This window comes from Ochotona princeps, chromosome 29 (genome assembly GCF_030435755.1).
Source record: "Ochotona princeps isolate mOchPri1 chromosome 29, mOchPri1.hap1, whole genome shotgun sequence".
Taxonomy (NCBI): Eukaryota; Metazoa; Chordata; class Mammalia; order Lagomorpha; family Ochotonidae; genus Ochotona; species Ochotona princeps.
This window is the reverse complement of record NC_080860.1, coordinates 4,751,224-4,767,394: the sequence shown is the minus strand read 5'-3', so window position 1 is coordinate 4,767,394 and position 16,171 is coordinate 4,751,224. Positions and strand designations below refer to the sequence as shown.

At 46.7% G+C, this 16,171-nt stretch overlaps 1 protein-coding gene across 3 annotated transcripts in view; it reads right to left on the bottom strand.

The window, feature by feature from the left end:
- The window catches only part of TCTN1 (tectonic family member 1), a 23,654-nt gene extending 7,483 nt beyond the window's left edge, over positions 1–16,171 (bottom strand). The window contains exons 1-9 of one of the 3 annotated variants that reach the window (XM_058656540.1): positions 15,720–16,171; positions 12,715–12,835; positions 9,439–9,569; positions 8,194–8,345; positions 6,202–6,289; positions 3,825–3,934; positions 2,167–2,187; positions 725–799; positions 259–396 (exon numbers count right to left, since the gene is read on the bottom strand). In XM_058656540.1, coding sequence (XP_058512523.1) covers positions 259–396; positions 725–799; positions 2,167–2,187; positions 3,825–3,934; positions 6,202–6,289; positions 8,194–8,345; positions 9,439–9,569; positions 12,715–12,835; positions 15,720–16,167 — 1,284 coding nt within the window. In that variant the 5' untranslated portion in view covers positions 16,168–16,171. The remainder of the gene's footprint in view (positions 1–258; positions 397–724; positions 800–2,166; positions 2,188–3,824; positions 3,935–6,201; positions 6,290–8,193; positions 8,346–9,438; positions 9,570–12,714; positions 12,836–15,719) is intronic. The other 2 variants (XM_058656541.1, XM_058656542.1) reach the window with 2 other exon arrangements.

Sequence of the window (16,171 nt, the reverse complement as noted above, 5' to 3'; positions counted from 1 at the left end):
GGCCTCTGTCACCAGGTTCCAGGTCAGTTGGGCCACGCAGAACGAGCCCATTCCCACAGGGGAGATGCGTCCAACAAAGAGCACCAGTGGGAGGATTCCTGCAAGCGCACCAGCCACAGGGAGGCGAGTGAGGCAGGCACGACAGCAGGACAGCATAAAGGCAGGTGGGGGGCGGAGGGCGGCAACGCAGCAGGAACAGCCCGCTTCCCTGCGGGTGCCCCATAGTCAAGACCTACCAAAGCCAGCCTGGGCCCCTACCTCCAGAACGACATTCACGCAGATCCTGCTATGCCCAGCAGCGATCAGAGAGGGCGGCAGCACCTCCGGGGCCTCCAGCCGGGTGAGCGTTTTGTTTAGAGACTGAATGACAATGGACTGAATGGTGATAGAGACCTGCTAAGCCAAGATGCAGGACTTTCAAGATTCTCCACATGACACGAGTGAATGCCATAAAGTAGTGAACTGAACCTCCAGGGACGCACTGCCTGCTGATTGCCATATCTGTACAGATCAAGACACTCTCCAAAATTCACACACACACACACACACACACACACACACATTCATTGAGAAAATCATCAAGAAGGATGCAACCAAAATTTAAAAAACAGTTCCCTTTGCAAATGTGTGTCCTCACAAATCTCTCACCCATTCACAGCAGCATTATTCATAACAGCTAAAATCTGAAAACAGGGACCGATGTTGCAACATAGTGGCAACCTACAAAGATGGCATCTCCACATGGGCACCAGTTCATGTCCTGGGTGCTCCTCTTCTGATCCAGCTCTCTACATACAGCCTGGGAAAGCAACAGAAGACGGCTCAAGTCCTTGGGACCCTGGACCACCCCACGAGACACCTGGAAGAAGTCCCTGATGCCTGCTTCAGCCTAGCACAGCCCTGGCCAGTGTGGCCCCTTTTGGGGAGGGAACCAGCAGATGGAAGGGCTTCTCTCTCTCTGCTTCTGCCTCTCTCTCTGTTAACTCTGTGCTTTAAATAAATAAGCCTTAAAAAAGAAAACCCTATCCCAGAATAAAAGTAGATTTTTTAATACCTGAAACCGGCCTAAATGCCCATCAATGGATGAACAAATAAAATGTGGCTGGTGCACATGAAGGAATACTATTCCATACCAAGTGATGGGCAGAAGTTTGGTACCTGGGTAGGGATGCCACTCAGGACATCCTGTATCCAAGTGCCTCTTTAAGTCTTGGCTCTGCTTCCATCCCCGCTTCCTGCTGATGCACACACCGGGAGGAAGGCAGTACTTGGGTCCCTGACACCCACATGGAGACCTGGATCGAGTTCTAGGCTCCCAGCGTTCACCTGGCCCAGGTCTTTCTGTTTGCTTGTTTTTGTTTGTTTGTTTGTTTTTAATTTCTTTCTTTTTTACTAGAAAGGCAAATTAGATTTACGGAGAGAAGGAGGGACAGAGAGAGACCTTCCATCTGCTGGTTCACTCCCCAAGTAGCCGCAATGGCAGGAGCTGAGCTGATCCAAAGCCAAGACCCAGGAACTTCTTCCGGGTATGCCACACAGGATCAGGGTCATAAGACTTTGGCCCACCTTCTACTGCTTTCCCAGGCACAAGCAGGGAGCTGGAAGGGAAGTAGAGCAGCCAGGACATGAACTGGCTCCCATATGGGATCCTGGTGCTTGCAAGGCGAGGATTTAGCTACTAAACCATCACTAGGGCCCAGTCCAGTTCCTTCTGCTTCAGACATTTGAAGAACAAACATTTGAAAGGACTCTGTCTATCCTACAAATACAAGCGAAAATTTCAAAAAAAATGAATGAATGAAGTAGTGTTACAGGTTACAATAGAGTTAAGTCTTGAAAATACACCTAATTATGCCCAGAGGAATGGCTCAATGGACTAACCCTCCACCTCCAAGCACCAGGATCCTCATTCTCTGGGCCGGCCTTTCCCACAGGGACTGAGGCAGCCCCCCACGTTCACTCGTGTGGGATCCACTGCATGCCCACTGTGTACTGCTGTGAACCCAGGTGCAACACACGTGGGCAGAGCAGATGCTCAAGTCTGCAGCAGGGGAAAATGTTCTTGCGGTTGGTAACAAGGTACCCATCTCATAAAAGTATTCATTCACAGGCTTAGAAGTAAGGCTGTGTGTTAAAAACTCACTTTCCATGAACAAAGACTCTCACCTTGGCTCTTGAATTAGGCACCTAAACAAAGACAAAACATGACAAATTCAGTTAAGTTCAACAAAATAAACCTTTTCATACCTCAGAATAAAAGGCATATTTATCCTATTAAAACAATCACAGAGGAAAACAGAATCCCATGAATCTATACTTGCTACCTACATATGTCTGAATCCACATCTAGTCAGAGAGGTGACCTGCCTTCTCCCACGGAAGCTTGGGGAGCTGGTCTCAGGGAGCCTTCAGGCTCGGGGTCATTAGTGTGTACCCCCATATTATGTCACTGGGCCATCACCCGTCACCTCCCACTGCATCCACTCACACTGGAAGGACACTCCTGCTTGCCCAGGCGGTTCTCAACCTGCCTCACTGGTCTTTCTGCCATGAGCCCAAGTCCCTTGGTGCCAAGCTCCCATCTCCCAATCTGGCCAGAGCTCTTTCTGGAAGGCTTGCCTTTCAATTCCTGTCCCATCTCTCCCAATCTTGTTACAAGATACCCTATTAAGCCACTGGCAGTTTAACAGCATGCGCATGAACAAGACGCCTCGGGGGAGGCCAGTGCTGAAAGAAACTTAACACCTCGCTGCCCAAGAGACTAGCCCAGGCCCCCAGGGCGAGTATGAGAAGGCAGGCTGCCTGGGAATCCAGAGGCCAGAGAGTTGATCTAGACAGGAGGTGAGGAAATAGAAAAAGGATAAACTTGACTCTAAAAACTAAACCCAGATGAATAATGGGGCCTTGGACCACCCCACCCACCCCACCCCCACACTCCTCTAAAAAGGAAATCAGGTGGGCAGAGGGGGTGCTGGTCTGTAACACACTCTGACAAGATCTTCCCCCTCATACCTTCCACAGCACCTGACCCCAGAGCCCCCCTCACCCTTCATTTTGACTTTGCTCACTGCCAGAGCAAATGGGGTCCCTCACCACCACGACCTGTTCTCCTGTCTCCAGAAATTCTACGTCCTGTCTGGCCTGGGCTGCTAATCTCATCTGTCAGCCACGGAGTGGGTTTTCACTTCTCCTCTGGTCTAAGAGAAACCTCCTTTTGCTGCTAACATGATTATTTCTATCACAGACACTATGACCTTTTTGGGTGCAATGCTCTGAGTGCTGGCTGCTCCACTTCCGATCCAGCTCCCCTCTAACAGCCTGGGAAAGCAGCAGAGGAATGGACCAAGTGCTTGGGCCCTGCCCCAACGTACAAAACCGGAAAGAAGCTCTTGACTCCTGGCTCTGAATTGGCCCAGCTCTGGCCATTGCAACCATTTAGGGAGTGAACCAGTGGAAAGAAGATATCACTTCTCTCTGTAACTCTGCCTTTCAAATAAATAAATAAAATCTTGTTTTAAGAACAGATCTTTTTATGACTTATAATGTTTTTGGTTATTAGTAAAGTTTTTTTTTAATTTGGCAGACACATTACTGGTTATAATCAAAACGAATAAAAGCAAAACATGAGAAAAGTATAAAAATAAAAATTAAAGGATTCTTTCAATAATTACACTAATATCAAGTTACTGTGGAATAAAAATGGAAACCAGATTGTCAGTCATGTTCTGAAATTATTCTATTATTCTATGCCTGTCACATTTTAAGAATACAAAGAAGAGAAAACATACGGGAATGAATCAGTTCCATTTCCAAATAATTCTTACCCTCAGAATTTGAGGACTGCTGTAGTAAGTCATATTAAGGGCTTCTATTTCTTCACATTGCTCTACATTTATCCTTCTGGTGCACTTAACAGCCTGGTTCACCAGAAATGCTGACAGTCGCAACACAGCCAAGGGGACAAAAAACACAAAAGAAGAATTTCAATGTCCAATGGTTATTTTAAAAAACTATAACCTATGGAGGCCAGCATTATGGCTTAGTGGATAAAGCCACTGCCTGCAGTGTTGGCATCCCATACTGGCACTGCTTTGTGTCCCAGCTGCTCCACTTCTAACCCAGCTCCCAGCTACTGGTCTGGGAAAAGCAGTAGAAGACCGCCTGAGTACCCAGGCCCAACACCGAAATGGGAGACCCAGATGACGCCCCCAGCTCCAGGCTTCAGCCTGGCCTAACCCTGCCATTGTAGTCATCAGGAGAGTGAACTAGCAGAGAAAAAGTCTCTCCCCCAACCCCGGCAACTGTTTCAAATAAATTAATTAATCAAAAAAAAAAAAAAAAAAACAAAAAAAACCCACAAAACCCTGTAACCTAGGAAAAACTGCAAAGTTACATTACAGAAAAGCAATATGCTTAAAATTAAACTTAAAAACTACTGTTTGAACAGATAAAAACCACGTTCAACAGATTCAAAATTAAAAAGACACAAAAAAGGACTGGACCAAGACCCTCCAGTTCGCATCCTGTCCCCACACCACTAGCACCCTCTCCAGAGGCAACTGGTGGCAAGGATCTGGTGTTTTCAGAAACATTCTATGAACATAAAAGCAAATGCACAGGTTTTTAAAATTGCTTTAATTTCTTTCTTCTTTTGGAAATAAACACATGATATATACACGCTCTGCCCTGCATTTTTTTCCCCTCAGTAACATAGCTTGCAGGTCAATCTAACTGAGTACATGAAAAACTTTCTCTTCTTTTAAAGGCATAATTAATACTCTATTACCAATGTGGCACAATCACTTCATCAGTTCCCTATTAAGTGGACAATGACATCTCTCTTTACTGTCTACCATCTGTCATCTTGCACGAAGCACGGTTTTTGCAGAACCACGGCCTGCACGAAAAGGCACGTCCATCTGTAACTCTGGCCCATTTTGCTGATCCAACCTTCACATAGACTGCAACGGTTCTCGGTCCTGCCAGTCAAGCAGGCGGGTCCCTGTCTCCCTGTGCTGAGCCTACTGCCTGGACGGACAGTGAAGACGGTGTCGAGATCTGCTCTTCACCTGCTCTGCTCCCAGGGGTGTAGCGTGAGAGAAGCAGGGCCCTGGGAGGCAGAGCGTGCAGGGGAGCACCGGGGCACGTGGACCACAGCTGACTGCACACTTTCTGCTCTGCTCCACCCCGAGGGATTTCAAGCCAGAAACCGCACATCTCTCAGCTTGCTCACCTAAAAAAAAAATGGGCACGCCTGGCACAGCAGCTAACACACCCAGATTGCCTGGGTTCGAGTGCTAGCTCCACTGTCAATCCCAGCTCCCTGCTAATGAGCATCCTGGGAGGCACAGGTAAGGACTCAAAGAGCTGTGTTCCTCCCACATGGGAGAACCAGATCCTAGCTATTGTGGCCATTGGGGAATTAGTAAGTACATGAAAGATCTGTCTATCCCCCTGGTTTTCAAACAAAAAATAGATTTTTTAAAAAAAGATGTATTCATTTTCTTTCTTTGAAAGGCAGAATTAGAGAGAAGAGAGACACAGAGCGATTTTCTGTCTGCTGATTACTCCCCAAATGGCTAGTGACTGACATTGGGCCAGTCTGAAGCCAGGAGCAGCAGATTCTTGTAGGTCTTCCATGTGGGCACAGGGACCCAAGCACTTGGGCCATCCTCTGCTGCTTTCCCAGGCTGTTAGCAGAAAATTGGATTGGAAGGGAACAGCTGGGATATGAACCAGCACCCACATGGGATGATGGTGCTGCAAGCACAGGATATACCATGGCACCTGCCCAAAATAAACAGATCTTATAAAAAAATAGGAATACTAATCTGATCTCAAAGGATCACTGTGAAGATTCAACAGAACACATGCAAGGTCTCTGCAGTCTCTGCACAGTAAATGGCAGCTACTGATAACTATTAGAACTTTCCAGCCACAGGAAGCGTTAAATATTCAAGTGGGCTGTTTGCAGGTAGTGAGTTTATCACCGCCACTGTTAAGTGTTCAAGCAGTGATTGTAATTAGTAGGGAAAACTACTGTACCACATGTGCAGTCAAGCCACATAACCTTGGAAACCTCTTGCAACCCCAAAGATTCTGTGTTTTCACCCAAGAAGCCTGCCTGATGATGCTCACGACACACACAGACTAAAACCAGACCTCTCGGTGCACAGGGAGAGAGAGCGGCCACCCCCTTACCTGCAGGGTTGTCATCAGCGCACAGTGATGATGTTAGGGGTGAAGGAAACCTTAAGAAGGAGTCTGACGTCTGCACAGAAGCCCCGTACTGCAAAGGCAAGAATCAACTGCCATTATGGTGCCAGGAAACAGATCCATCAACACTTAGGGGGCAGCATTGCAGACATAAGGCATGAGATGAAAATCCCAGATGTGGGCCATGGTCCACGCCCACATGGCTGGCATCTAGCGGCCTGCCCCTCCAACAAGATGTGTGTTCCTGTGTGTGTGTCTCTGCATCTGCAGGCATTACAACTATGGAATTCCTCGAGAGGAGTCCATCAGCAGGTGGCGGCAGTGCCTCTGCAGACAAGACACGAGCGGCAAGGCACAAAGTGGACAAAGTAATTATTTTCCATTAGCACTTATTATTTAAATAATAGTATCTATTAACATTTTAAAAATCAACTTTTTATTAGAGTGCCAAAATAAAATCCCAAAAACATCTTGCCCAACTGGGCTGACGCTTTAACGTCTCGGTTCCAGCAAAGGCACAGGAGAACAAGTCCTCTCGTTCAACGCAACTGGAAGAGGAAATTACCACAGGCCTTCTGGGTGGCCAATGTGCTATCAGAGTTTAAAGTTTCCATTCATGCTTAGCAAGCTAATCCACATACAGGAATGCAGCCTAAGGATACAATCAGACGAACATAGGAAGATGGATACACAAGGGCACTTCAGAAAGTAATTTATGGGGGTCAGCATTGTGGCTTAGTGGGGAAAGCCATCGCCTGCCGCACCATCACCCTGTACAGGCACCAGTTCGTGTCTCAGCTGCTTTACTCCCAATCCCACTCCTCTGCCAATGGCCTGGGAAGGCAGCAGAGGATGGCCCAAGTGTTTGGGTTCTTGCAGTCCATGTGGGAGACCTGCAGGAAGTTCCAGGCTCCTGACTTAAGCCTGACCCCTCACTGGTGGTTGTAGTCATCTGGAAGTGAACCATTGGATAAAAGATCTCTCTCTGCCTCTCTCTCTCTAACTCTGTAACTCTTTTTGTTAAAAGGCAGTTTATGAAAAACTGAAAAGATAAAGTTTATTTTAGTGTAAAAAAGTTTTTAATCATGCAAGAGATCTTTTATATATATATATATTTTTTCATTAATTATTTTGCATTATGTGACAGTTTCATAGGCTGTGGGAATCCCCCCACCCCTCCCCCTCCCCTCCCCCCTGGTGGATTCCTCCACCTTGATGCAGCATTACAGTTCAAATATGCAAGAGATCTTTTAAAAGTTCATAAAAATGTACATTCTGAAAAAACTACACATGGAATTCAGAATTGTCAAGCTTTTTGAAGTATCTCATATATTCAAGAATGTTCTTTGTGACAGGGCCCACATTGTGATGCTGTGGGTTAAGATACTGCCTGCAGCATAGCATCTTATCTAAATGCTAGTTCAAGTCCCTGCTGCTCCACTTCTGACCAAGCTCCCTGCTAATGCACCTGGGAAAGCACTAGATGGCCCCAGTGCTGGTATCCTTGCACCCACATGGGAGACCTGGAAGCAACTCCTGGCTCCTGGCTTCAGCCTGGCCCAGCCCCAGTTGCTGTGGTCATTTGGGGAATGAACCAGCACATGAACGGAAGAGCTCTTTCTGTAACTCTGCCTTTCAAACAGACAAAACAAATTTTTTAAAAATGTCCTTTGTGGATTATTTAAAATAGTAAAAACTGGGAGAAAATGTCTACAAAGAGTGGAAAGGAGACCCCACACAGAAAGGACCCCGGGTGTCCGACGTGGGACACAGCGCCCTAACCGCTAGACTGAACAACTGTTGTAAAATAGGTGACATTAATCCATTGTTTTTTGATCTGTAAGCACAAACCAGAAGTTTTTCGATCTCTGGTGTGAATTAACATCTTGAGCAGACAGTTTCGCTGGTAACACTGAAAACAACTTACAAGGACAGCCTGTGACAGGTGCAGTGGATTAGATCAGGGGCGCGGCTCACCTCATATTTAGCCATACTGGGAGCATCAGATTTGGGTGTGAGAGAAGCATCTGGGTCTGTGTTCACTGTAAAACCATCAGATGTTTGCATCAATTCATCAAAATTGCTGTCATCAGGCACTTCCGGATCAATAAAAGCTAATGCAGGTTTATCTGTTTTAGAAAAAGTATTTTAAGTCAGTTCAAAAGGCATGTATATTACATATGACACTTTGGAAAGTTTTTTTCCTTTTTTAATCAGCATTAAGGTTAGTATTAACAAAAAAGGGGGGTGGGGTGGGAAAGTGTCTCCTTCCACACTCACTCCCCACGGGATCTCTTGAAAGTCCTCCTCCTTCCCCTCCCCACCCTGCTGGCTTCTGGCAAGGTGGAGCAGCCCCGGCCTCCAGCTCCTGCAGGATCCCAGCAAACCAGGCGCCACCTCTTCCGTGGCCGCAGCTACCACCAGGGGCAGCTCTCCTCAGATGGTTGTGAGAAGCACAGACTCATGCAGCCACCCCAGAGCCCTGAGGAAACACGTGCTGTGTCCAGGGGACGCAGATGGAGGGAACGGGACTGGTGAGACGGCAGAGAATGTAATGGACACTGGCTGGTCATGGACTCAGCACGGCAGAGCACGCACCCAGGTCTCCCATTACTAGAGCACAGACCCAAGTGCCCAAGCGCAGGCATTCCAGCAAGGCAGAGTCTGACAGGTAACACCGCCGAGGTGTCTTAGGGGACAGTGCCTTGATAACAGGTTACCCCTGTGGGTACTCGGGATAGAGGCCTTCCTGGAGCTAAATTCTCAGACAAAAATAAAGATCCTGTTTTCATGCAAATATTCTTGTTAAAAATAAAAAAGAAGAAGGAAATAGAAACCACAGGTAATGTTTAAAGTTCAACCCGATTTTCACCCATTACACCAAGAAGAAGTAAAAAAAAAAAAAAGGTGTGTGTGTGTGTGTGTGTGTGTGTGTAAAAATCTAGATTCCCCCAACTACCTACGTCCGCATAATATAAACATGTGAAATTAGGCATAAAATTTCAAAAGACAACTACACACATGCAGTGTTAAAGAAAACACAGGTGCTTATAGTTCTACAAGGTACTTGCAGGTAGCTGTGAAATGACCTCACAAGGTACATATTATAGCTAGATTGCTTTGAATGTAAAAGAACAAGAGTTTTTTCTTTATTATATAACTTTGAAAAAACAAGCTTCCAGAGTTTCCCAAAAAGCATCAATTACTGTTGGCAATACTTACAGTTTGCAATATGAATGCAGAAAATAGATGGATTGACATGGTCAACAAGTTTAAATACCCTCTGAGGTGGGTCTGAGGTAAAATTCAAGGAATAAATGGCTGCTTTTTGAGTACAAAATTGGCTGTCACCCCTGAAAATGAAAGATAATAACATCAAGTTTGAGGGTATAGGCACACGTTCTGAGCGGTTATTTTTAAATTGTCAGTGCTTGTAGTGTCCTATGCTAACAGCTGTAGGAGGATATTTACGAAAGCAGGCTAGAATTCCTCTATTTTCTTAAAGATTTATTTATTTTTATTGGAAATTCAGATCTACAGAGAGAGGGAGAGAGAGAGAGAGAAAGATCTTCCATCTGCTGGTTCACTCCCCAGGTGGCCACAACAGCCAGAGCTGAGCCTATTTGAAGCCAGGAGCCAGGAGTCTCCTCCGAGTCTCCCACACAGGTGCAGGGTTCCAAGGCTTTGAGCCGTCCTCGACTGCTTTCCCACGTGTATCAGCAAGGAGCTGGACTGGAAGCAACATCGGGGACTCAAACCAGCACTCATGTTGGCACCACAATGATTTTACTGGTTATGCCACGGCACCAGTCCCAGAATTCATATTTTAAAAATTAGTTACTTATGGGCTCGGCGGTGTGGCCTAGTGGCTAAGGTCCTCGCCTTGATCCCATATGGCCACTGGTTCTAATCCCGGTGGCTCCACTTCCTCTCTGTCTCTCCTCCTCTCAGTATATCTGACTTTGTAATAAAAATAAAATAAATCTTTTTTAAAAAAAAATTAGTTACTTGAGACACAGGCAGAAAGAAAGAGAAGGCGAGAACTCTCATCCACGAGTCTCTCCCCGGTGCTCACAGCGTCCTCAGAGAAGTCAGGAGACAGGAACTCCATTCAGGTTTCCCACGTGGGCTGCTGCTTTCCAGGCTCAGTACCAGCAGCCAGAGCCAGTGACTCAGCCAGGCCCTCTGTTAAAGGAGTCACAGCTGCAAAGGAAATGCCCTTTCTTGAGCCCATTTCTTACTTTCTTTTTTTTTTTAAAGATTTACCTTATTTCATCTGTATTAAAATGTCTGGCATTTGGGGCCTGGCACAGCCAGGATCCCACGTGGGTGCCAGTTTGTGTCCCAGCTGCTCCAGTTCCCACCCAGCTCCCTGCTTGTGGCTTGGGAAATTAGTCGAGGGTGGCCCAAAGCCTTGAGGCCTTGCACCTATACGGGAGAACTGAAGGAGACTTTAGGCTCCTGGCTTTGGATCAGCTCAACTCGGCATTGCAGCCACTTGGGGAGAGAATCAACAGAGAGAAGAATTTCCTCTCTGTCTCTCCTCCTATCTGTCCCTCCTCATATCTGACTTTCCAATAAAAAAATAAATACATAAAATCTTGGGGAAAAAAAAAGCTGCAATGAAACTAAAGAACTCAAGTACTTGCTTTTGGTCTACTGGCCAGATCACTAAAACCGTCTGATTTGTCTATGTCACATATAATTTATTATTTTTTACCTGAAGATGTCTTGTGTTGGTAATGACTAATATATTTTTTTAAGCCTGGTTTTTCTCAATATGCCTCTGAAGATCTTAAAATTGTTTCATATTTAGCTAAGTGAAAAGATTTTTAAGAAATTGATTGTTGGGACAAGCATCATGGCAGGAATGCCAACCAGTATCCCGAGTGCCAGCAGCTCTGCTTCCAATCCAGCTTCCTGTTAATGTACCTGGGAAAGCAGCGGCAGATGGCCCAAGTGCCTGGGTCCCTACAGGCACATGGGAGACCTGGAGAGAGCTCCTGGCTCCTTCTTTGACGTGGCCCAGCCCCAGCCACTGCAGCCTTTTGGGGAGTGAATCAGCAGAGGGAAGATATGTGTCGCTTCCTCTGTAACTTTTTCAAATAAATGTATTTTTAAAAATTTATTAAAGAAAATATATTTCTAATTTGGAATAAAAGTTTATAACTTCCCAGCTTCAAACAACTCAACAAGGCCTGTTAATAAAGATCTTAAACTTAAAAAAAAAAAAAAAAAAAAAACTGGGCCCAGCGGCGTGGCCTAGTAGCTAAAGTCCTCGCCTTGAACGCCCCGGGATCCCATATGGACGCCGGTTCTAATCCCGGCAGCTCCACTTCCCATCCAGCTCCCTGCTTGTGGCCTGGGAAAGCAGTCGAGGACGGCCCAAACCTTTGGGACCCTGTACCCGCGTGGGAGACCTAGAAGAGGTTCCAGGTTCCCGGCATCGGATTGGCGCGCACCAGCCCGTTGCGGCTCACTTGGGGAGTGAAACATCGGATGGAAAATCTTCCTCTCTGTCTCTCCTCTCTGTATATCCGGCTTTCCAATAATAATAAAATCTTTAAAAAAAAAAAAAAGTGAGGTCCTTTGCTGAGGGCTCTAACTTCTAATCCAGGGAGGGTCCTGCAAATTGCACCTGGTGTTGGTTAAACAACATTTCACTGGAACATAGTCAAACCCATTCATACATCTATCTACAGTTACTTTCACTTAACAATTGTAAAGTTGAGAAGTTGCCACAGAGACCCCTATTGGCGTGTAAAGTTTAAAATATTATCTAGCTTTGTTCTGATCCCAGGTATTCTGCTATTGATCCAGCTTACTGTTAACGTGCCTGGGAAGGCAGTGAAAGTTATACTGTGTGCCCCTGCCTCCCACATAAAGAGACCCACATGGAGCTCCTGGCTCCTGGCTTTGGCCAAGTCCAGCCCTGACAGCCATCTGGGGAGTGAACCAATGGATAGAAGATCAATCTCTCTCTCTGCCTTTAAAAATCAATAAACACGTTCTTTAAAAAAAAAAAAACAGATTATCTCTTTACCTTATAATTGCTGAGAATGACAGTTTTAAATTATTCTCCCTACAATGTTAACTGTGAGGATTCCTGGTAGATCTCTCAAGATTAGAAAAGTATAAGCAACGCTTTTCCAGCTATGTGCTTCACTGGTTCCACAACAAAAGCTTCAGCATTAGACTGCTTTTCAGCCTAGACTACACATGAGACTAGTTCACTAACACAGGAAAGTGACACAATCTCTGTTTAAAATGCGAACTGGAATGGACCCCCAAACGCAGAGAGGTTTCATTCAATTCCTGAGATGATTTCACTCATTTTCCCCTGGACTCTCTGGCTGGCTGAAAATAAGAGAAAGCACTTCATCTGCACCTTGCTTTGGACAATACAGCCCCCTAAATCATCAAAGACAGCAAACCAAGCTTTGGGGTGTTTTCACTATCCTGGTCAAATCTTCTGGAGCCAGTACGTCTTAAACTTACCTGACAACTGGGACGGAGCAGGCAGAAAAGATGCTGAAGTCTCTGGCGTCGCAGTCAGGGTCACAGCAGCAGTTGACGTCACACTGTGCTGGGGACAGGTCACAGACACACAGAGCAACCACTACGCAGGGAAGAGGGACAAGATCCACAGCATGACCAGCAGCAGGTGCTGACTGGCCCCTGCTACCACAACAAGCTCAAGTTCACGCAAAAGAACTCCAGTGTCTCCCACTGTGCAGGTCTGAGCACAGCAGCTGGCCCTGATGGGTTCACAGAGTTCTTTCTGTGCTTTAGCTGCGTGGAGTGCAATTTGGTAAGCCAAATAGGAAACCCAAACATTCACAGTTTTAAGACAGATGAGTCAGAATAGGTTAACCCCTGCCCCCTCCACCTACTTGAAAGACCCACCAGCTTAAAATGACAGGCTGCTAAGCCTCTGCTCTGGATGTGGCTCAGGGAAGGGCCCACCCAACACCTATGAGGCAGGAATAGTTTCAGTGGTGCCCCACTCCTCAAAAACATCCTGAAATTCTGAAGCTGAGCTTTTGGCTAATGTGCACCCTGGGGGAGGGGCAGCTGCAGCCAGCTCAGATGGCTGAATCCCTGTCACCCACATGGGACACTTTGATGGAGCTCCTGGGGTCTCCTTGGCTAGGCTGTGGCGTTCACAGACATTAGGGAAATGAATCCACAGATTAAGTTCTCTGTGTACTCTACCTTCCAAATACACACTTTAAAAAATAAAGAAATAAAGTATAAACATCAAATGCATGGTAGTTAGTATTGTTGGGGGAAAGGTTAAGGGCTTCAATCATATTTGTAATTTGTTTTGTTTTGTTTTCTTGAAAAAATATCCTGGGCCAGGTACTGTGTTGCAGTTGGTAAGCTGCCACTTGAAACATCTACATCATGTTTTAGAGGGATGGGTTCAAGCCCCAGCTACTCTGTTTCTGATCCAGGTCCTCCTAAAACATGATGATGCCCTGGGGGTGCCTGTCACTCACTTGCAAGACCCAAATGGAGTCCTGAGCTTCCGCCTGACCTAGCACTGGCTGTTGCAGGCAACTGGGGCATGAATCAACAGATGGACACGCTTTCTGTGGCTCTGCCTTTTAAACAAAAAGAAATAAACAGGGCTGGGGACTCCAGAAAGCCCTGGCAGAGGGTCCAACCAACATTCTTCTGTGTATAAATGTGTAAGTATGAATTATCTCACAAAAAAGCCTTTAGAAAAAAAAAAAGAAGTACCCTCAAAAAGGTAAAAACATAACTCTGAAAAAGTGAGAGGGCCAGGTTGTCTCAATCAACACACAGTGTTTTCTTATTTGGAGATGGGAGTCTTGCCCTTTAAGCTTCCATGCTTTTCTCTAGCTGAGGACTCCTTATGCACATCATAAAATAACAGTACAACTCAAGCTAACCTGAAATACAACAGCCTCAGGGTTCCTACCTTATATGTGTCAAATCACAATCTCGATTTGTTTTCAAAATTTAGAACTCCTGGATGCAGCTTTCAGACAACTAAGGATGGAGCAATCATGCTTAATAACCCCACTTTGAGACAAAAAGGTCACCTCTCCAGGATGCCAGTGCACTTAACCATCCTGGAAGTATCTGTCGAGCTCCAGCGCTGAGGAGCATTTGGCTGCTCTATCGCGCTCTTGGCATCTTAGCTTCAGGACGGCCGGGCACTAACGGACCAGAGCCTCCACAAAGGCTGAGCATGTCCCACTTTGCCCTCCCATCAAAGGCCTGTGGCCCATTCTGCAGAGCCGGCCTCTTGCCTCTCCCCTTCCCAGCCAGTAATCCACCTGCGAGGAAAAAACAGGACAACCACAGCCACGTCACAGGGCGGCTGTGAAAATTAAATCACACGCAACACAGAGGAAACCCACAGCGTGGTGTGTCCCACATGGAGGTGGTTAATAAATCAGTTACTCTTGCCATCCAGGGTCTAAAGAGAATCTCTTTAAAAATAAAAGGCCACATACAGGGGCCCAGCGGCGTGGCCTAGTGGCTAAAGTCCTTGCTTTGAACGCCAGGATCCCAGATGGGCGCCGGTTCTAATCCCAGCAGCTCCACTTCCCATCCAGCTCCCTGCCTGTGGGCTGGGAAAGCAGTCAAGGATGGCCCAAAGCCTTGGGACTCTGCACCCACGTGGGAGAACTGGAAGAAGTTCCTGGATCCTGGCTTCGAATCGGCACAGCACCGGCCATTGCTCTCACTTGGGGAGTGAATCATTGGTGGGAAGATCTTTCTCTCTGTCTCTCCTCGCTGTATATCTGACTTTCCATAAAAATAAAATAAATCTTAAAAAAAAGATTAAAAAAATTAAAAGGCCACATACAAATTCATCCTCCCTACTGAAAAAAAAAAAAAAAACCAGCCTTAAACACATGCCCTTAATCCCAGGCCAATAATCTTGGAGAATTTCAGGCATGGAAACTAGATCGTGCCCATTGCCAACTGATGCAACTTCTCTATTACCTCATCAGATCAACAGGTTAAATGCTTAAGGTTCTGTAAAAGAGATTTCTTTGTATTTCTTCTTACAGACTACTCGTAATCATTATAGGAGGACTTGGGTAGAAAGGACTGTTCAATAATTGGAGCCGAGTCATGGGGTTCAGGATTTCAGCTAAATAGAGCATTATTATTATTATTTATTTATTTATTTATTAATATTGCACCTTGCCCCATTTCAGAACAGACTTCCCTCTCAGCAGGGGAGTAATAACTCACTTACTAAACCACTGACTGGGTGGTAGGCATTTCACCTGTAAGGTACCTCAAGAAGGAATAAAAATATATATATATTGCACACCTATGCGAGTTACTCTCAACTCCTCTGCAGTCAGAGGGTTAATTCATTTTGAAGACACAAACCGCTTTTAAAGTCCTTTGGTTGCTAATGCGGCTTGACACTAGAAAAGTGCATATCCACACAAGTTGGGGAGCTTCCACCCACCTCCCCAGCATCCCAGGAACTGGCACTTGGTACCCACCGTCCGTGACTGGGGTGGGTCTGGAAGCGGAGGAAGGCTCAGGGTCTGTGGAGGTTCCGGGGGGCCTCTCAGGGGCTGTGGAGGTTCTGGGGGGCCTCTCGGGGGCTGTGGAGGTTCCGGGGAGTCGCTCGGGGGCTGTGGAGGTTCCGGGGGGCCTTTCGGGGGCTGTAGAGGTTTCGGGGGGCCTCTCGGGGACTGTGGAGGTTCCGGGGGACCTAGGCGACGGCGATGCTCCAAAAGAAACCAGGGATATCTCGGTGGAGTTGTGGTCCGTTGTTACAGTCGGGGTCGCCCCGCCTTGGGCCCTCCCGGACGCCCAGCACCCCAGGAAGACCAGCAGGAGCCGCGGCAGAACCCGCGGCCCCATCGCGGACCCCGAAGGAACGCCCCGCGCGGCCGGGACCAGGGGCCGCTCGTTGCCGGGCAACCGCCGCAGCGCGCGGGGCATCCCG